Below are 21,204 nucleotides of genomic sequence, written 5' to 3'. Positions count from 1 at the left end.
ATCTCAAAAAAAAAAAAAATAAAAAAAAATAAAAAAAAAAAGATCTGGAACTTAGGGAAGGTATCTGGGCTAAAGTATAAGCCTACTCACCAAGACCCAGCTACACTGTTACCACCTCAGTAAAACTTGCCTAACTCTTACTGGCACCACAGGCAGCCTCCTGTGTGCTCCCACAGTGCTCTGTTCCTATTGTTAAAATAAATTTGACACAGTGTCCACATGTAATGCATATAACTACAGGCCAAGTCAATAACTATTTCAAAGAACTATTTTGTGTTACAAAGGATATTTTTGACATTTTTTTAAGTTTTTTTTTTTTTTTTTGGAGACAGAGTCTCGCTCTGTCGCCAGGCTGGAGTGCCTGGAGTGCAGTGGTGCAATCTCAGCTCACTGCAACCTCTGCCTCCCGGGTTCAAGCGATTCCCCTGCCTCAGCCTCCCGAGCTCCCAGGTGCGCGCCACCATGCCCAGCTACTTTTCTGTATTTTCTAGTAGAGACAGGGTTTCACCATGTTGACCACGATGATCTCTTGACCTCGTGATCCTCCTGCCTCAGCCTCCCAAAGTGCTGGGATTACAGGCATGAGCCACCATGCCTGGTCCATTTTTGTAAGTTTTTAAAATAACATTTTAAAAATTGATATAACATCACAGGTTCATAGCAATTTCCATGTAATATATTTTCAAAAACAAGTTCTCTATATTCCTTTGTTAAATGTTTATATATCCCTGTATCATAATAGTTTCTTTCATGTTAGCAACTCATTAGGTTTATTCCAAGATTCCTCAGATATGTAACAAATGTCAGGACTGGCTCATGATTATGCTTCAGAAGATGCATACAACATAATCAAAGTCAACCGTTTCTCTGGCAGCATCAATTTACTAGAAAACATTCTAAAGAATTTAACGAAATGTCAAAGCTTAAAGGCTTTTAAAATGACCTTCAAAGTCTTACAATTTTCATTGTATTTTAGAATTGAATGGAATACTACAGCTCATCTAATCCAGCATCTTTAATTCATAAGCACGAAAACATACATCTAGAAACATATGGGACTTGCCAGTTGGTGGCAAAGCTTTAGCTAAAACTTATTTCCTAACTCCAGAGTCTTCTCCCCTAAACCAAGCCAATACAGTTGCAGAAATCAGTTTGGGAGATGAGATCTATGGACTGAAATAATTTTTAGAAGAAAAAAAACTAATTTAAATTTCCAAATTTATTTCTAGGCCAAGTTGAAAGTCTATCACTCTTTCGAGTTTGCTCCTATTCTTTTCCCTTCCTCAAGGTTGTCTGCCTGCAAATGAAACTGTAATGAGTTTGAGAAAGCCATGACTATCTTTCTCAGTATTTGTTGTATTAGCCCAGTCTTTTCTGAAGTAAATTCCACAGGACACTAGTTCCATGGCCATTAATAGGTGATACTGACAGATAAGTTTGCACAGGGATGAACTATAGTCAGTCTGGCTTGTACTGAAGAACTTCTCAAAGCTGTTACAGTAGTCCCCCAACTTTGCTGTGTCGCTTTCCATGGTTTCATTACCTGTGGTCAACTGCAGTCCCAAGATATACATGTATTTTTTGAGATGGAGTCTCACCCTGTTGCCTAGGCTGGGGTGCAGTGGCATGATCTCGGCTCACTGCAACCTCCACCTCCCAGGTTCAAGAGAGTCTCCTGCCTCAGCCTCACAAGTAACTGGGACTACAGGTATGCGCCACCACACCCAGCTAATTTTTTAAGTTTTAGTAGACATGGGCCTTTGCCATGTTGGCCAAGCTGGTCTCGAACTCCTGACCTCAAGTGATCTGCCCACCTTGGCCTCCCAAAGTGGTAGGATTACAGGTGTGAGCCACCACGCCCAGCCTGCAGCCCAAAAATATTAAATACAAAAGTCCAGAAATAAACAATTCATAAGTTTTACACTGCATGCTATTCTGAGTAGCATGATGACGTCTCACACTAGGCCACTCTGTCCTGCCTGGAACGTGAATCATTCCTTTTCCAGCATATTCATGCTATAAACGCTACGAGCCCATTAGTAGCCTTCTTGGTGATCAGATCCATGGTCGAGGTATCATGGTGCTTGTGTTCAAGGTCCATAGTAGCCTAACGCTATGTCACAGTACCTATATCATTCATCTCAGTTTATCTCATCATGTAGGTATTTTATCATCTCACATCATCCCAAGAAGGATGAGTACAGTACAATAAGATATTTTGAGAAAGAGGGAGAGAGACCAAGAGACTATATTCATATAACTATTATAATATATTGCTAAAATTGTCCTATTTTATTCTTATTGTTCTTGATCTCCTCCTGCTTTGCCTAATTTATAAATTACACTTTATCATAGGTATGCATGTATAGGAGAAAACAGTATATACAGTATAGGGTTCGAGACCATCTGAGGTTTCAGGCATCCACTGGGGTTCTTGGAATGTCTTCCCTGAGGATATGGGGGCTACTGTAATATGCTTTCATATGTTAGATCATACAAAATAATACTTTCAAATGTCTCTTACCACTTTTCAGGAAATCTACATGTGCATCTTTGTGATGAAGTAGCTCCACATCATAATTGGCAGATGTGTTAGCATGCTGTTCTTCCTTGAAGCAAAATTTCAAACATTTAAAAAAACATGGTTTTGCTTTCAAAATAATAAAATCATTAATTATTCATTTTGCTTTTTGTTTAAAATGAGGTCAAATACATTCAATAATAATTAGCTAAAACAATGGGATAATCTATTTAAAGATGCAAGTTTTCCATGCAACATAAACTCCATTAAAAAACAACTGGCCATATACAGGTAATATAGTATTTAATGATTTTTTTACATTATGTCAGAATTAACAAAGATGACTAATTCAGAAATTTTGAATTTTTTTTACTCCAAATGCATTGTCTTGCCAATATTTTTAATATGCAAATATAATGTAATTGAAATAATTTACATAAATTTAAAGTGAAATCATTGTTAAAAAGAGGAAATAGCATCTTTAAATACCTACAGTGAATTAGCAAATATCAATTATATAAAATACAAACTAACAAACAAGTTTAGTAACTTGTTTTCAGTAATAGGAAATAGGAATTTCAACATTATCTATTTACCAAAAAACACAAAGATTGAAGAGTCACACCAGTAGCACACAAATATGATCAAAATTAACAGGCAAGCTATCAGAGTATTTTTCTTATAACATGTGACATTATATATATTAAAGTGTACCTATTATGTTATTTACTTCTGCATCCAAAAGGTTCTACAGGGTAAGCCTAAAACTTGTAGTGAAAAACCAGCCAATGGCATTAAGAAATAATGAAAAGATTACATTTCTCATGCTATTTATTATTCATAATATAGTGGCAGAAAATAGAAACTGGAATGTAGAAAAATTTGAATTTTTAGATATAGTGGCTACTTTATATTTGTAAACATAATCAATACAGTTAAATTCAATTTCACTCAGTAAAAACTCATTTGAAGCTTACTACAGGCCAGCCACTGTGCGAGCCCTAGAACAACTTAATGATAGCGTTGATATGATGAAAAGCAACAGGTAGCAATACGTTCCTTAAAAAAATCCACCAGTAAAATCACAGGGCTCACATCTACAGTCTTTCAGTTAGAGAGTAATAAACTAATTTAAAACTATGAGCTATTTTCCCCTAGTTAGACCTATTAGCTATAGACACCTTTATACCGAGTGGGCAACATCAAAAATATAGAGAATAAAAGATCCACTAGAATACACAAAGTAAGCAAAATCTAATAACACAGCTGTCAGGGAAAGAATCACAGAATAATAATTTAAAATAGAAATTGTATTTTGATGAAAACAATGAGAGCTTTTTTTTTTTGTTTTTTTTTTTTTAAGAGAGCTCACATAACATGTTCTTTTAGAAAACAAAAATATAGCATTTTATTCTGTGATCCTTTCCGGTTGCTTTTCAGTATTTACTGACCTGGTCAAAGACATTGAATGTGGGCTAGCAAAACAGAAAATATGATATGGGGAGAAAAGGTAAAGGTTCAATTAAAATAAATAATACATGTCCAACAATTTTTTATTTTTATTTTTTTATATTGAGATGGGATCTTACTATGTCGACTAGACTAGTCTCAAACTCCTGGCCTCAAGTAATCCTCCCATCTCAGCCTCCCAAAGTGCTGGAATTACAGGCATGAGCTACCGCTCCTGGCCTCAAACAAATACTTAAAAAGCAAAGCAGTGCTTTCAAAACAGCAGGAAAAAGAACTGCCTACCTTCATTGGAATATTTGTAATAGTAGTTGAAGCCAAGTCAAAATGTTGCTGTACTAAAATATTCAGTTTGGTAGCAAGATGCCGTCCTGCACGAACACTATGAACTTCACTGGTTAAAACTGGGGACAACTACAGAAAAATATGCAAGAAAAATTATCCACAAAATATTAATTCATTGTAACCTGCTATTTTACTATAAATCCATTAAAATTAAATATTTTTAACTTTTTAGAAGTTGGAAAAAAAGGTCCATAAATTAACCATGACAACTATTTTAGCGATATATTTTCATGCACTCATTCACTCACCACGTATGTATTAATCAGTTTGCTAGATATCAGAAATTGTGAATATATTGAACACAGCAGTGAATAGACATGATCCCTGTCCTCCTGAAATTTACAGTGAAATATTTAAATAGATTTCTTTATAATTATTACTTTTTATCTATATGCAAAATGGATTTGAAGGATACTGTAGAAAAAGTAATTTATTTTGTTGAGAGGACAAAACACTGCAGATAAAACTAAAAGAAAGAATGTAGAAATCACTACAAAAATTTCTTTCTGTCATCAATAAATAAGGCAGCTAGAAGTAGTGTACAACAAGATAACACAAAATCTTTCTCATTCCAGGGCAAAATATTAATTACAAATAAATTTTCATTATCATAAAATAAAACTAACATTGCCACATTATCAAAAGAGGCAGAAAAAAGTTAATAAAAAAGAGGCTTACACTGGAAACCACTTAAAACCAGTTTCCAGTTTTTAACTGGAAACCACTTAAAAACACAATGATAGCAATAATGACTAAAAATACCACTTAAGTACAAAAATTCATGGACTAAGGTAATACTTGTGATGTTTATATTAAATAATGCAAAATGAAAAATCAGATATATAGAATATATCTACATTTCTAAACATAAATTACTGATAGAGAATATTATGATGTGGATCCATTTAACAATCAACAGGATCATCTTTTCCTTTAAAATTGTTCAAACTTATTTAAAAGGTAAAACTAACGTTGGAAAATAAGATTTTTTCCTCTGAATGTGTAAAATTAATTTTTTATTGGAATATATTTTTGTTAAAGAGTGTATTGCTTCTCTAATAAGGAAAAATATTTTTATAGAATAAAAATAATCACTAAAGTAATTAAAATTTTAGGAGCAATACAAACTATGTATGGTTTGTAATACTTTTTGATAAACATCAAGAGGCAGGCAGAATAGAAAACACTTTAAAATCTACAATTAGACCATAAAGAACCACCCTAGATGTCTTGCCATAGAGGTTTACTTTGAAAACTCAAAATATTTTCTTGGCAGAAAATATTGGTAATGGATCATTTTAATAATAACCCTTCTCAGTATTTATTATTATTAACCACAATGGTCTTTTCTTTCATTATTTCAACACTCACCTCTTTTTTAGAACGATCAGATACAAGGCTGTCTTCACCAACTGGGTAGGTATGGATCAAGACCAACTCACATTTTTGAATCTGCATGAGACTTAAAGAGAAATTTTTGACTTAAAATATAAGAATACATAGTATGTAATGAATTCAGGCAGGTGAACTATTAAAACCTTAACGTATTAAAACAGCATATTGCTACAATCAGATATTACTCTTAACCCAAAAGCTAAATATTAGATAGGCAGTATATGCAATTGCTATACCAGTATGAACACTTAATGAGTATACAAATTTAATTTAAATGCAAAAAATAATAATTTGCTGTGTTTGAAGGATAAAATAAAGATAAAACTCTTATAATTAAGTACAATTTTCAATAGACAACTGCAACAGTGAAAATGAATAAATATTGTATTAATTTCCCTTATACTAATGTTTCTTAAGGATAAAATCAGGCAATACTAACCATTAGCTATAATTAGTTATTTCCAAGAATATAGGATTGGTAATGCTAAAAATTTCCCCCAACTTTTTATTTTGAAATTTCCAGACCTACAGGAAAGTTGAAAGAAAAGTACTATTAAATGAACAACCATATGTCCTTCACCTAGAGTCACTGTTAGCTATATTTGCTTTCTCTATATACTATAACTAAGTAGATACACACTTTTTAATTAAACTATTTGAGAGTAAGTTGCAGAGGGCTTGACGTGCAGTCCTAAACACTTCAGCATGCTTCTCCTAGTGAGAACAATCCTACTCATAACAATACTATGACTGCACCTAAGAAAATTAATAATCACTCTAAAAAAGTCCACATTGCAATATCCAAACATGTCTTTACTAGCTGTGACACAATCACAAATATACATATTGGTCTCTGCTCATGCTTCCTAGCACAGAGCTCCTGAAATCCTTGTAACTTCCTAAATGACAGGGGCGCTAGGAGCATCTTTTGCTCTAGCATTTGGTTTCTGACCCCAGTTCTTGACACATAGCTCTTAAGTTCCTTGGAATTTCCTGGGTGACAGGAACATCTTTTCTTCTACTGAAGCAACTTTAGTGGGATCCTGGACAGCTCCCCAATGGGGTCTGGACACCAGAAAGAACAAGCAATGATTAGAAGCTCAGCAGCATTCAGCCCCACTCTGCTATCCTCCAGAGAGGGCAGAGAAGCTAGATAGTGAGTTAATAATCAATCACACCCAAACGAAGCCTCCATAAAAATCCCTACGTATGGGGCTCAGAGAGCTTCTAGGTTAGTAAACACATCCATGTGCTGGGAGGGTGGTACACCCCAACTCCACAGGGACAGAACCTGATGCACTTGGGATCCTTCCAACCTCACCCTCTTCATGTGGCTGTTCATCTGTATCCTTTATAATAAATCAGAAAACTGAAATGTTTCCCTGAGTTCTATGAGCCCATCAGAACAAAGTATTGAACATGAGGAGGGGATTGTGGAAACACCTAATTTGTAGCCAAGTCAGACGAAAGTGTGGGGAACCACTAGTTGAGATTTGTGTCTAAGTGGGGTACAGTCTTGTGGAACTGAGTCTGCAATAACTAATCTGTGGGGTCTGTATTAACTCCAAGGAGTGTCACAATTGAATTGTAGGACACACAGTTGGTATCTACAGAGTTGGAGAATTAATTGGTGTGGAAGAAAAACCCACACATTTGATCAAAAGTACTAGAGTGAGTATAGAGGAAAAAAAAAACTGTTTTCCTTTTCAGAAACAGAAAAAGTTTTTTGAAAAATCACACAATGAACTACTTGTTACGTTTAGATGTGGTACATACTGAATAATGCCACTAACAACTTGCGTATTTTACAATTTTTAAAAAATTAAAATGAAAATGTTATTTATTTTTTTTTGAGACATGGTCTTGCTCTGGAGTATAGCTGCCCAGGCTGGAGTGTAGTGGCACAGTCTCGATTCAATGCAACCTCCGCCTCCCAGGCTCAAGCAATTCTCCTGCCTCAGGGGCCTGAGTAGCTGGGACTACAGGCACATGCCACCAGGCCTGGCTAATTTTTGTATTTTTCGTAGTGTAGAGACAGGATTTTGCCATGTTGCCTAGGCTGGTCTTCAACTCCCGAGCTCAGGTTATCTACCTGCTTCAGCCCCTCAAAGAGCTGGAACAACAGGCATAAGCCACTACACCCAGCACATTTTACAAATTTGAAACACAACTATGAGACTAAACCATCAAAACAAATACACATTATAAATTTATGTATTATTTTATCCTTTTGATCACCTTTCTTGTGGGAGAAAAGTAAAATATTAAAGTGAAAGGGAAAATGAAAAAAAAAGTTTCTGATCAAACATACGTTTTTTGACTAATTTGTTGAGTCAGTAGAGAATTCAGGGAAATGCTACCAGTCACTTTTAAGTTATTGGAAATAATTATAACATATATCTATCAATGTGAATATATTTATTTCATTTATGAATTATGAATTATACTCACTGATCTGAATTTGCAGCAAGCTTGTTATGTTCATGAATCGTTTCCTGGACACAATCTTCAAGCATTCGCACATGACTATCACTATGGCATAAAAAAGATGTAGCAAATTTAAAGGAATAAACAGTAAAAGTTCAAAACACTCGTCTGCTGTGTTATATTCTTCTATTACCGTGTTATAGATATTAAAGTTACTTCAATAAGGACTATCTTTAGTGTGCTCAGTCATACCACTAAACAACTAGCTGAAAATCCATTGAGGAAAAATGTTAAATTTATCTACACGATGGCAATCTAAACAGTTTTCAATGAGATAAGTCTTTATTTTAGAATGGAACACAGCCTCAATATTAAAAGGCAAAACAAAAAAAAAAAAAGGAAAAAAATCAGAAAGGCTACTTGTAATATGCTTAAATGTAAACATGTGAACATGCTGTCTCTAGTTTTTTGAAAAACTACAATAGGATTTAAAAATTCCCACAGTGGAAGAATTGCTATAATCAACACCTCACCTTTTTGCATTAGTAATGCAGATTATTCGTCCTCTATTTCCAACACGTTCTGCATTCTCCATGAGTAGAGTACGAGCCTCATGTTGGTATTCGGTAATTTTGCAGAGAGTTTCCACTGCTGCAACAAGACCATGCAGAATACTGCAGCACTCTGGATCTGCCCGAGGATTAGGAGGCCCAACAGCAGCTAATGCCGCCATTAGCTAAGTAAAAGGGAAAACAATTATGTTGACAAGAGTATGTGCAATTCAGATAAAAATATCACAAGAAAGAAAACTACACACCAATGTATCTTATATATATGGACACGATCATTCTTAAAAAAATAGTACGAAATCCAGTAACACACAAAGAAGAATTATACACCATGAACAAGTGGGATTTATTCTAGGAATGCAAAGTTTATTTAATATACAAATATCAATTATTACAATACATCATACATCAATAAAATAAAACTCACACGATCATCTCAATAAACACAGAAACAGCACTTGACAAGATCCAAGACCTTTTCATAATTAAAAAAATTAGGAACAGAAGGGAACTTCCTCAAGAAGACAAAGGACACCTATGAAAAACCCACTGCTAACATCATACTTAACGGTGAAAGATTGGATGAATTCTCCCTACACATCAGTAACAAAGAAGTTTATTCTCATCACTTCTATTCAACGCTGTACTGGAAGCTCTAGCCAGGGCGATAGGAAAGAAAAAGAAATAAAAGAAATCCATGCCAAGCTCAGTGGCTCATGCCTGTAATCCCAGTACTTTGGGAAGCCAAGGCAGGACAATTGCTTGAGGCCAAGAGTTCAAGACCAGGCTAGGCAACAAAGCAAGACACCGTTTCTACAAAAAGAAAAGAAAAGAAAAAAACAAAACAAAACAAAACTAAAAAATCAGCTAGGTGTGGTAGCGTACACCCATAGTCCTAGCTACTTAGAAAGCTAAGGCAGAAGGATTGCCTGAGTTCGGGAGTTCAGCCTCTGAACTATGGCCTAATTGATGAAGAGAGATAAGAGAGAGAGAAAGACAGAAAGGAAGGAAGAAAGGAAGGAAGGAAGGAGAGAGAGAGAAAGAAAGGGAAGAAAGGAAGGAAGAAAGAGAGAAAGGAAGGAAGAAAAGAAAAAGGGAAGGAAGGAGAGGGAAGAGGAAGGAAGGAAGGGGGAGAGAGAGAGAGAGAGGATGAACAGAATCCAGATCGAAAAGAAAGAGGTAAACCTATTTCTATGTTGTAGAGAACATTATGCTGAATTTACAAAATCCCAAGATATCCACTAAAAAACTATTACAACTAATATACAAGTTTGGCAAACCTGTAGTATACAAGATTAAGACACAAAAATCAATTGTATTTCTATATACTTATAATAAACAATCTGAAGACTAATTTTCTTTTAAATCCCACTTAAAACAGCATCAAAAATAAAATACTTAGAAATAAATTTAACAAGAACTATAAAACTTACACTCTGAAAACAACAAAACATTGTTGAAAGAAATTAAAAATCTAAAAAATGAAAACACATACCATGCTCATGGATTGGAAGAGTTAATATTGTTAAGATGGCCATATTATCCAAACTGACCTACAGTGTCAACATAATCCCCAACTTCTTTGTAGTAATTGATAAGGTGATTCTAAAATTCATATGGAATTGCAAGGGACCCAGACTGGCCAAAACAATCTTCAAAAAGAACAAGGTAAGAAGAGTCACACTTCCTATTTTAAAACTTACTACAAAACAATGGTAATCAAGATAGTGTGGTACTGGCACAGGATAGATACAGAGACATAGAAAGGTTAACATAGGGAAAGGTGTGAAATGGATAACTAAAGCTAAACATTAAATATAGAGAAGATTATACATAATTTATACAAAATGTAAATTCTTTTACATATTCTTGAACACCAGTGATTTGCTATACAGTTGCTTTCACAAGTGGAGTCTCCCCTTCCATTCAAAATTTAAAAGCAATGAATGGGATATCATGTATCTTCACCTTGGGAAAGCAGAAAAAAGTAATAATTCCTTTATGACCAGCATACCTGTCCATCAAAAGCACACTTTTACTGAACTGCAGAGGTACAGTAGGTACAAATCTGCGTAGATTTGTACTTATTTTTATTCATATACTGCTAGAAAGCCTTCACACTTCTTTCACAGTACCTCTTGAAAAAGGTAAAACATTTCTTTCACAGTATTTAAAAAAGACAGTACAGTAGAAATGTATGGAATTCTTAAAATTGTTTTTTCAGGTAACAGTATATTAAGAACATTCTGTAATGATATTAGTGCAAAGCCAAGCCAATCAAAGCCTACTGAGTGAATTTCCTCAAAAGAATGAAAAATTAGCTATGTTTACATGTATTATACTAACCATATTTTAAGACCAAACAGTATGATAAAACACATTTTCTTTAAAAGTGTTCTATTTAAAACTAACCTCGGAGAAAAATAAAATTACATTAAATTAAAAAAAAGAAAAAGAGGCCGGGCGTGGTGGCTCATACCTGTAATCCCAGCACTTTGGGAGGCCGAGGCGGGCAGATCACTTGAGGCCAGGAGATCGAGACCATCCTGGCTAACACGATGAAACCCCATCTCTACTAAAAACACAAAAAATTAGCCAGGTGTGGTGGCACACACCTGTAGTCCCAGCTACTTGGGAGACTGAGGCAGGAGAATCGCTTGAACCAGGGAGGCGGATGTTGCAGTAAGCCGAGATTGCACCACTGCACTCCAGCCTGGGCAACCGAGTGAGACTCCGTCTCAAAAAAACAAAAAGGAAAAGAAAAGGAAAACAAAAAATAGTAATAAAAAAAAAAAACACCTCAGATGGGATTGTTACCACTGTATAGCACCCATTCACAAAAAAATTTTGACATTAAATAATTCAAATAATGTATTCAATTATTTCACTAAAGCCTTCTCATGTTGTTCATATTCATTGTGAAGGACCTCATAGACTGAAGACTTCTATCCAACTAAGTAACAGCAAAGAACATAAGCTACTAGTAACTCAGTATCTTTAGACAATGTTAAAACATAAACCTAACTGGTTGAGCATGAGTTGGTTTCTGCTTCCTCCACTAAAATCGAAGTAAAAGATTTTACTTTTTAAAAAACATAAACCAGGGCTGGTCGTGGTGGCTCACACCTATAATCCTAGCACTTTGGGAGGCCAAGGCGGGTGGATCACCTGAGGTCAGGAGTTCAAGACCAGCCTGGCCAACATGATGAAACCTCATCTCTACTAAAAATACAAAAATTAGCCAGGCGTGGTGGCAGGTGCCTGTAATTCCAGCTACTCAAGAGGCTGAGGCAGGAGAATTGTTCGAACCCAGGAGGCAGAGGTTGCAGTGAGCCTAGATCGCGCCACTGCACTCCAGCCTGGGCAACAAGAGCGAAACTCAGTCTCAAAACAAACAAACAAAAACAACACAGAAACCAAAAAAGAAAGCATAAACCCACAAGCATGAAGTGAGTGGAAGAGACAAGAACAAACAAGATAGACATCAACAAGAATGTAAAAAATGGATGAAGAAGCAGTGATGAACTTCATAGGACTGAATATGCAGAAATCTAAGTGCCCGTGGAAGGTAAAAGGCAAAATAATATACCCTGCAGAATCCAGGAGAAGTTCAAGAACTGGAGGCACCAATTACCAAACACAGCGGGGTAAGGCAAGATACTAAAAATGTCATATAGCTTGAAGTCAGTTTAAAGAACAACTTGACTCCCAGATCTTACTTACACCCTACCTGTGTAAGTGACTACCTCTCCCCTACCCGACAAGATACAGAATCACACTCCTTGGAAAAACTGAAACTGAAAGGTATCAAACGTGGATACTAAAAGCACATGAGAGAGTAAAGGTAAGATACTAAATCACTACTGCACAATAGAACTTACTGTGATGATGGAAATATTCTCTATCTGTGCTGTCCAATACAGTAGCCGCTATCTATGTGAGACTTACTGTGCATCTGAATATGGCTAATGCTACAGGGGAAATGGTATAACTTACCCTCTCCCCTGTCTCCCAGAGAGCTGACAACCAAGTTGTCATACAGATAAAAGAGTAGAAGAACAGTCCCAGAGAGACCATCTGTCAACTCCAATGTTTGGAGGTTCCCTAGTGCAAACCATTGGCTTAAACTACAATGAAGTATAGTCAGCAATACCTACTCCACAACGTGTAGATTTTCTAATCTGCCATTTAGTGCCTTGCTTTTAAATAAGACTGCCTACCTAAGTATCAGCAGGCATTTAAGAAAAGCCTCAACATGAAAAGAACTTGAGAACACAGAAGGAACAAAAGAAAACCTCAAATAAACTAATGTTAATACCTGCAGGTAAAATTACACCCATAAAACAAGAAAAGGGTATGCCAAAAATAGACATAATTAGAGTGTAAGTCAAAGTTCTTGGAAATTAAAAGTACAACCAAATAAAGAGTTCTATACAAGGGTTAAAAGCTTCAAAAAAGCAGAATGACTGACAATGAGATGATCAGTGAGAAAAAGAGTAAGGAATTTAATGCAGGAGGTCTAACATCCCAAGAATGGATATTCCAGAAAGACACAGAACACAGAGACAAGAACATTATCAAAGAACAATGCAGGGAAATTTCCCTGTACTAGAAAATACGAAGCCTAGCACTATGGATGAGAACAGATCAACACCAAGGCACATCACTGAGATTCTAACAGCTTTCACAGGGAAATTATAAAGAAAAATGGTGTTAGGTTTCTCAGCATTGGAGGCTATAAAACATATAATTTTGTGGAGTATATAATGCCCTCAAAATTTTGAGGAAAAAGTTATTTCCAACACGGATTTTCTACACCCAAAGTATCAGCAAAGGGCAAGGTAAACTACAGGCATCCCAGAGGTTACGTTCCACCAAAACAAAAGATTACACAAAGAAAATGAGAGGAAAAACATGGGATCTGAAAAATAGGGAGAGAAGGATGATAGCAGTGCAGTGGGCCTAGAAAGCAGCCAGTTCAAACTGGAGCAGAAGACTGTGCTCCAAGAAGTTCCTCAGGGGACAAAACCAAACAGCTGAATTATCTAACACATTTATGATCACAATACTGGGCGGTTTTGTAGAAGCATGAGAAAAAGCAGCAATGGATATTGTGAAAAGAAAACACATGAAGGGGACAAAAAGGAGATACTAAATAATTCTAGGAATAAACAAAAAGCTATATAAGGAACTAACCATATATATTACTTGGCTTAACAGTGAATAATACTTTATGTAGATGTTATAATGCAAACATGAAACTTTGAAATCTGACATATTAATATTGAGAACACAAGGGAAGGGGGCAGGCATTGGACACATGAAGGTCAGGAGTTCAAGACCAGCCTGGCCAACATGGCTAAACCCTATTTCTACTAAAAACTACAAAAATTAGCCGGGCGTGGTGGCACATGCCTGTAGTCTCAGCTCCTCGGGAGGCTTAGGTAGGAGAATCTATTGAACCTGTGAGACAGAGGTTGCAGCGAGCTGAGATGGTGCGATGCACCCCAGTCTGGGTGACAGCAAGACTCCGTCTCAAAATAAATAAATAAATAAATAAATAAATAAGTAGATAAATAAACAGAAAACTCAATAAGGAATAAAAACACGTTATTTAGAAATCTGCAAGTAAATACGACAACCGCTAAAACATGGAAGTTTGCTTGGGGGTGCTCGGGGTAGGGAATGACTAGAATGGAGATAGCTGTTTTCTCTTCATATAACTTGGCATTTTAACACTATATGCAAATCCTAGAGTGATTTAAAAAATTGGTCATTTTTTAAAAAAGTATTACTACATTTAGATAATTTTTACAAATGGCCACATCTCAAAATCTAACCATACCTCCTGTAAATTTTGGTCTTCTTGAGTCCAAGAATTTAAAACATGTGCTCCAGAATCACTCACAATAAAATTCACCTAATAGATTCCAAAGAAACAATTAGTATTCAACTCCAATTTCACTCAATTACCAACATATTTTCAAGTAACATGCAATTTCTAACACTGTTTCACTGATTCATTCATTCACTCATTTTATAGTCACAGAATGTGTAGTACATGCCAGGTGTTATTGCTGGCACTGAGTATATGGGAATAGAGTGATGAATAAAAAAGTTCTGTTACTCACAATGTGGGGAAAGTTAGGGGAGGGGAGTCTACCGGGACAAAGGGCATTGCAGGAAGATTACAAACAAATAAATGAACAAGATAATTTCAGAGAGTGATAAACGCTATGAAAAATAAGTTAATTAGCTACTTTAGATTGGGTGATCAGAGAAGGACTCTCCATAGCAGTGGCAACTGAAGGCAATCCAAAACCAGCCACTGTAAATCAGGGATAATCTGGGTACAGCAAACAACAAATGCAAAGGCATCTAAGCACATACACTGGAAAGGGCGAAAGTCAGAGCAGGCAGTGGGAGAGGAGACAAACTCAGAGAAATAGGCAGGAGCTGTATCATATAGGGCACTGAAAGCCAAAATAATGTATATGGACTTTACGCTAAGTTTTAAAGTAAAATGCAAATTTGAAAATTTAAAATTACCTGCTATCAGGTAAGATAATGACAAGGAATATTTTCGAAAACTTATCAAATGATGATTCTGACCCATGTTCCTTTTTGGGTAGAGGGTTAGAGTTCTCTCTTTACTCTGGACAACACGATCTAATCTATGATCTTTTTCCTTATATATCGATGAAATACTAATTTTCCTTCCTCCTCCAAGAAGTCTGATAATTAGTCTTCTCTTCCAAGGCTTATCTGACAGGGACATATTTTACAAGCCACTTCACTTAGATGTATCCCTTTTAAAGCTTACATCAAGGAAGTGTTATATTGACACGGGAGGAAACTGAGGCTTAGAGAGATTAAGAAATATGATCAAAGTCACACGGCTGGTAGCTAACCATGCCAAGGTCTGAACCAAAGCCTGTCCTCTACATCAGTTATATTCCTTCTCATTATATATTTTTATCGTACACAGAATGCACACAAATTTTAAGAAGGGCTTATATTTTAATTTGGAATATATCTGAATGTATAATATCAGACTATGTTCACCTTTACTCTACTGCCCTACCTTCCTCAGTCTAAGAATTGGCTAGGTACCAGCCTAGGCTGCTTCAAGTAAGACAGAAAGCAAGTCTTCCACTTGTGGCTAACCAAATGACTTCCCCAAAATAAGACATTTAAGATACTGAATTCTAAGACTAAACTTTAATACCTGTAATTTCTATCAATCATCCATTTCTCTTCTTATTGATAAACCATTTCCACTCAGCGTTCTTAAAAAAGTATTTCTTTCTAATATGGCCAAACAATACAGCGGTTTAGTATATATTTGCTAAACTTGCAAGCAGCCAGCCAGCTTAGGTTCAAATTCTGGCTCTGCCTCTAAGTAACTATGTGACTCAGGACAAGTTTCTTCTCTTTACCTCAGTTTCTGGATCTATAACAGGGAAGCAACAAACAAGACTGACACTCAGCTGCTACATGCCAGCACAGTTTGACAACAGCTCTCAATGGTCAGTCTGTGTTCTATACTGGTTGTTACATACTTTGACCATTGCTTCAATAACTACAGTTCCTACCTAAGATGACTGTTATGAGAATTAAAGAAATTAATAAGCATGAAGCACTTTGAAATATGTCTGGTACATGTAAGTGCTCAATAATTGTTAGCTGTTATTATTACTGGCCCCAATTAAACATCCATTATATATTCATCCCAAAGGGCAGCGTTATGTACCACATTTTAAGTAATAAACACACAGTCATAATCTACAGCAAATTCATATAAAAAATTCATTTATGCAGTTAAGTACATCCCCAAAATCATGATTTTGTTTGTACTTCACACTCACCAGCTTTTTGAAAGGAAATATATCATACATTATTCTACAATATTCCATGGAAGATTCTACTGAGCAAGTCCACAATGATTTAGATATGGGGGCCAAAGGAATGATTCCTTGGGTTCTATTCTTCACGAGCATATCAAACTCGACATGCTGCCTGCATGATTCTGCCATATAAGGGCAGTGATCCACAACAAACACTGTTTTATGAGATTCAGAAAAAATCTTCATTTTGTTTTGACCTGTAAAGGGAAAAACATATTAGCCAAATATTTATACATTACATTTAGTATCTTAAACTTTTTCTTATTTTCTCAAGAAGATTCTTTTCCTCAAGAAGACTTGATAGGGAACATGAGTAATATGTTCAAAGAAATCTGTCCAACAAAGGACAGTTTAATGAGGTCATGACCAGAAAGCAACGGTATCAATACACCATATGAGGCTGTTACTCTACCAGGCACAGACAAAATTACTAGTGCATACATTTTTGGTTTTGCTTTTAAAATGAACTTAAAATTGTCAGAGGGAAACATTTTGACATTTAATTGTATTTGATTCCCTTACATATACGAAACATAGTAAGTGACAAATACTCTTGAAATACACCTTTATGGTCCTTGCTAATTGACGTTCGTCACATATAAACTCCAAGCCAGTATTTTTGGACTTCCCTCCTAGAAAAACGTTTGAAGATTTCTGAAAAAGGGGGACTGGGGGGTAGGGGTGCGGAATTAACAGGAAAGTGGAGTGACAGCAAAAGAAAAGGCCAAAACAAAGATAAACATCTCCTAAGATAACCGCACATCAGGTCTTCGCCTTAGGATGAGGACCCCAACTTCACACTCTCCCCTTAGCTTTTGAAACATCACAGTAATTTACAAGGTAGAGCAGAAAAACTTAGTTGTTACCATCACACTGGTGTGGAAGAGGAAATTTAAAACTTTTAAAACTTTTACTTATTAAAACAGAGCATACGGTACTCCCCTGCTTCGCTAACAAAATCTTATACTGAATAGACAATCCACATTCGAAAAGCACATGGCAAGCAGAGCCAAAGTGTTAATCAAAACGAACTGATTTCTTACGATCCAGCTATTTTCACCTCCTGCTTTCAAGACGCATCTCCCCTTCACGCAAAACTCTCTGAGAAACCTTCTAGACCCACTTTGCTGCAGGGTGGGGGGTGGAAAATACAAGGTGAGTGGATAAGAAGACCTCAGGATCGAGGTTCGCTTACTTTCGTGCCTGGTCCTGCAGTGAAAACGAAGAGGCTATGGACCACAGCCTCTCTGGAAAAGGCTGCTGGCTGGGTGGGGAGAGTCAGCGCACAGTCGGGAGTGTCTGGTGCCACAGACAGGGGACTATGCTTTCCCCGATCATCTCCTAGCACACCGGTCCTTCCCAGGCTTCCTAAGAGCAAGAGCGCGCGTGCGCGTGCACACTCACACACTCGGGCTCGCGCGTGCGCACAGCGATCTCCGACAGCCCCGCCAAGTCTCCCTTCCCCCTCGGAGGGCCAGGCTTCCCAGTCGCCGAACAGGAAGAGGGCGGGGCCAAAGAGAAAAAAAAAGCCTCCACCCCTCGAGATTTTCCACCCACTAATTTTCCCAGTCACCCATTGGGAAGCAGGATCTGGGCGACCTGAAAGCCTCCCCAACAGCGAAGTACCAACCACGGGCCCCTGAGCGTACGGCCCACCCACCCGGTCTCCCCTTCTCTGTCTCTCCACCCTGGCCGGTTTGCCCTGGAAAAACTCGCGAGAGTTTGCGAGAGGCCGAGCAAAGGCCTGGGAGGGGAGGAATAGGGAGGGACATACAAGGGCCCCGCCCCGCCTTCTCGCGCAAAGCGGAGAGTGGTCGGTTTTGCTCCACCGTAACGCGAGGAAGGAAATCTCGCGAGGCTGGAGTCCTCCGGGTGAGCCGGTCGGAGGCGGTCGGCGGAGGTGTCTACCCACCCGGTGATGGGGTTGAACGCCGCTGTCTTCCCGGACACCCCTACGCTGCCTCCGTGCGGCTCTGCGTCTGCTTGCTGAGGAGGCGAATTAGGGGCGCAGAGTCTCTTCCTTTGAGTGCCTACGTCCCGGTTAGTAGAGGCTTTGAGTCCTCATCGCCACAGCTGACGGCTGCGAGGGACTAAGAGCAGAGTAAGTGGACTAAATCCAGGGACGGGAGCAGGGGTGGGCGACTCGGAGGCGTCCTTCGCTGGGGCAGTCTTTCGCCTGGGCCGGTGCCTTGCGCCTCTGGAACCACCGGCGCCCGGCCCTGGCCGCTTCCCAGGTTCCCAGCTCCTGGGAACCGGAGTTCCTCTCCGCACCCCTCCGGCTCCGAGCTCCTCATAATGGAGATGGGGTGCGGAAAGTTTAGTGAAAAGCCTTGGCCCTAACGCTTTGGACACACCTTCCGTATCTACTTTCATCCTGCCTTGGCCACCTGCGGGCTCACCACCGGACGGGGGACCCTTTCAGTCACCTGTTTGCAGCGTCTAATGGAGATAACTTGTTTCTTGAAACTGCTCTCCAAGGGGTATTACTCTTTTCTGGTTTACTTCTTGCCTTTCTTCTGTATCCCATCTCTGATAACGGTTCCAGTATCTGTCCTGCTATCCGAACTGGAAAACCAGGAATCATCCTTGGTTCTTCATTTCCACTCACACTGCATTGTATTATTATTATTATTTTTTCGCCAGAATTAGTGCGGTTGCCCTCCCGCCCCCCGCCCTCCACTGGTTTCTCTGCTATAATCCTTCCATAGAGTTATTCTAAAATACATATTTATCTCTGTCCTTTCCTTAAACTTTTTAGTAACTGTATTGCTGACAGAATGAAATCCTAATTGTTAAGCACATCGTCATTCAGGATCTTTTACAGTCTGCCCCAATCCATTTTACCTTTTAGTCTTGCTTTAATATCCGACCATACCAGACTATACTGGCTGTTTCCCCAAACATGCCATGCACTTTGACAGCTCTGTACTTTTGTACGTGCGGTACCATCTGTCTAGGATATTTACTGTTCCTCTCTTTTACCGCCTATCAAAACCCAATTCATAAATCATTGTCTTCTCATACTCCCCCAGGTGCCATTGATACCGCTGTGCTCCCTACGCATTTGAAACATTTCTTCTGCAGTATTTATTAGGTTGTATTATTTGTTTCTGTATCTGTCTCTCCTGCCAATTTGAACCTGGGTCTGTCTGGAATCAGGTCTTACTCATCTCTGAGAAAAAGTCCAATATTTGACACGTAGCAAGCATTATTTATATATACATATGTATATTTATTGAAATTGAATAGTTCTAAAGAATTTACCATAAGAGTTCTTCATCCTTTAAAATCATAGAATTTTGGAGCCAAAAGGAACTCTGTACATTGGCTTAAAGGCTCCTGACCTGTTTTGAATGTGAGAAACCCTGCACTTCTAATACACACGCAGTTGTACTTTTAGTAATTGTTGATTGAAATTACGTATAATGACAGAAAACTACTATGCTTTTAAATGATTTTGTATTTTATTTTTGTAGTATCTTTATATTTGAGAAACGGAGCAGAAATCTCCGTTGACTACAGACAGTGCTTGGAGTATGTGCATTCAGGCAACTCTTCCACTGACTCCTTCGCCTGTAGGTTAGAAATAGCTGGTTTATATTAGGTTCCTTCTTGAATTGTCATAAGTGTTTAAACATATGTATATGAAACTTATATTCAGCCATAATTCTAAGGGAACGTGTAATATTTTAAAAAATCCTTTAGTGTCATTACTTCCAAAATCTTTCTTCCAACTTTAAAAATTAATTTTCTTCAGAAAGTGTCTTTATACAGTTACAAACATATATTCATTCCACTGTTTTCAAGAACAGTGAAAATTTTCTTTGCTTTCAGATACAGCGATATGTCTGTGTAAATGCTTGTTTTTATATGTAATTTACATGCATTCTTTCTTGCATTCTTAAGATTATAAGTTTATATGAAAACCATGACTATACCTTTTAGTTTTTTTATTTTCATATGGGTCAGTTCATATAATATTAGAGACATATACCTGAACATGAAAAAATTTAAACTAGATTGTTGACATTTAAAAACACATCTGTGGTGTATCAGTAGCCACAGTATTTCTGTGTAGATGTAGTGGTAGGAGTAGTGGATTGGCCGATAAGGGAAACAAAGTTTCCAATCAGTAAACATTCATTGATCTTATAGTTAATGTGACGCCTAATTAAAATGGTTGCTAGGCTTTTATTAATTATCTAGAAAATACTTGAATTTTTTTTAGTCTTTAAAATTTCTCTTACATTTCATATATATTCCCATTTATTTTCTGAGGTTGGCTTGAAAAATATGACTTGAATTTCCTTAAATTTTTCTTAACCAAAATCTGAAAGTAAACAGCTGGCAATTGCTGTCTTGGGTGGGTGGTGGTTTCTCTTTTATCAGCAGCAGAATGTTCTGAGCCTTCTGCCAGGAGTCTGACTGCAAAAGTCTTTGGGTGGTAAAGTGGGCGAGAATGTGACTAATGCAGAAAAGAAAAAAATAATTTTTTTAACTTGCTAAAAAAAAAAAAAAAGATTCACCTGTAATTTGGACCTGCCTAGAGAAAATAATGTAAGTAAGTGTATTA

The 21,204-nt window shown here is 37.3% G+C and overlaps 2 protein-coding genes across 5 annotated transcripts in view; one reads left to right on the top strand and one right to left on the bottom strand.

Moving 5' to 3' along the window:
• ASUN (asunder spermatogenesis regulator) overlaps nucleotides 1-18,349 on the bottom strand; it is a 33,546-nt gene extending 15,197 nt beyond the window's left edge. The window contains exons 1-8 of one of the 2 annotated variants that reach the window (XM_012002407.1): nucleotides 17,827-18,349; nucleotides 16,593-16,828; nucleotides 14,570-14,644; nucleotides 8,689-8,891; nucleotides 8,180-8,260; nucleotides 5,705-5,795; nucleotides 4,274-4,402; nucleotides 2,525-2,609 (exon numbers count right to left, since the gene is read on the bottom strand). In XM_012002407.1, the coding sequence (XP_011857797.1) occupies nucleotides 2,525-2,609; nucleotides 4,274-4,402; nucleotides 5,705-5,795; nucleotides 8,180-8,260; nucleotides 8,689-8,891; nucleotides 14,570-14,644; nucleotides 16,593-16,817 (889 nt within the window). In that variant the 5' untranslated portion in view covers nucleotides 16,818-16,828; nucleotides 17,827-18,349. The remainder of the gene's footprint in view (nucleotides 1-2,524; nucleotides 2,610-4,273; nucleotides 4,403-5,704; nucleotides 5,796-8,179; nucleotides 8,261-8,688; nucleotides 8,892-14,569; nucleotides 14,645-16,592; nucleotides 16,829-17,826) is intronic. The other variant, XM_012002408.1, reaches the window with a different exon arrangement.
• Nucleotides 18,350-18,395: 46 nt separating this feature from the next.
• FGFR1OP2 (FGFR1 oncogene partner 2) overlaps nucleotides 18,396-21,204 on the top strand; it is a 29,975-nt gene continuing 27,166 nt past the window's right edge. For 2 of the 3 annotated variants that reach the window (XM_012002411.1, XM_012002409.1), the window contains exon 1: nucleotides 18,396-18,732. The gene's annotated coding sequence lies outside the window, so the exon portion shown is untranslated. The remainder of the gene's footprint in view (nucleotides 18,733-21,204) is intronic. The other variant, XM_012002410.1, reaches the window with a different exon arrangement.

Source organism: Mandrillus leucophaeus, unplaced genomic scaffold (genome assembly GCF_000951045.1).
Source record: "Mandrillus leucophaeus isolate KB7577 unplaced genomic scaffold, Mleu.le_1.0 Scaffold686, whole genome shotgun sequence".
In the NCBI taxonomy this organism is placed as follows: domain Eukaryota; kingdom Metazoa; phylum Chordata; class Mammalia; order Primates; family Cercopithecidae; genus Mandrillus; species Mandrillus leucophaeus.
The sequence above is the reverse complement of the archived record's forward strand: the minus strand, read 5'-3'. Positions and strand labels throughout refer to the sequence as shown.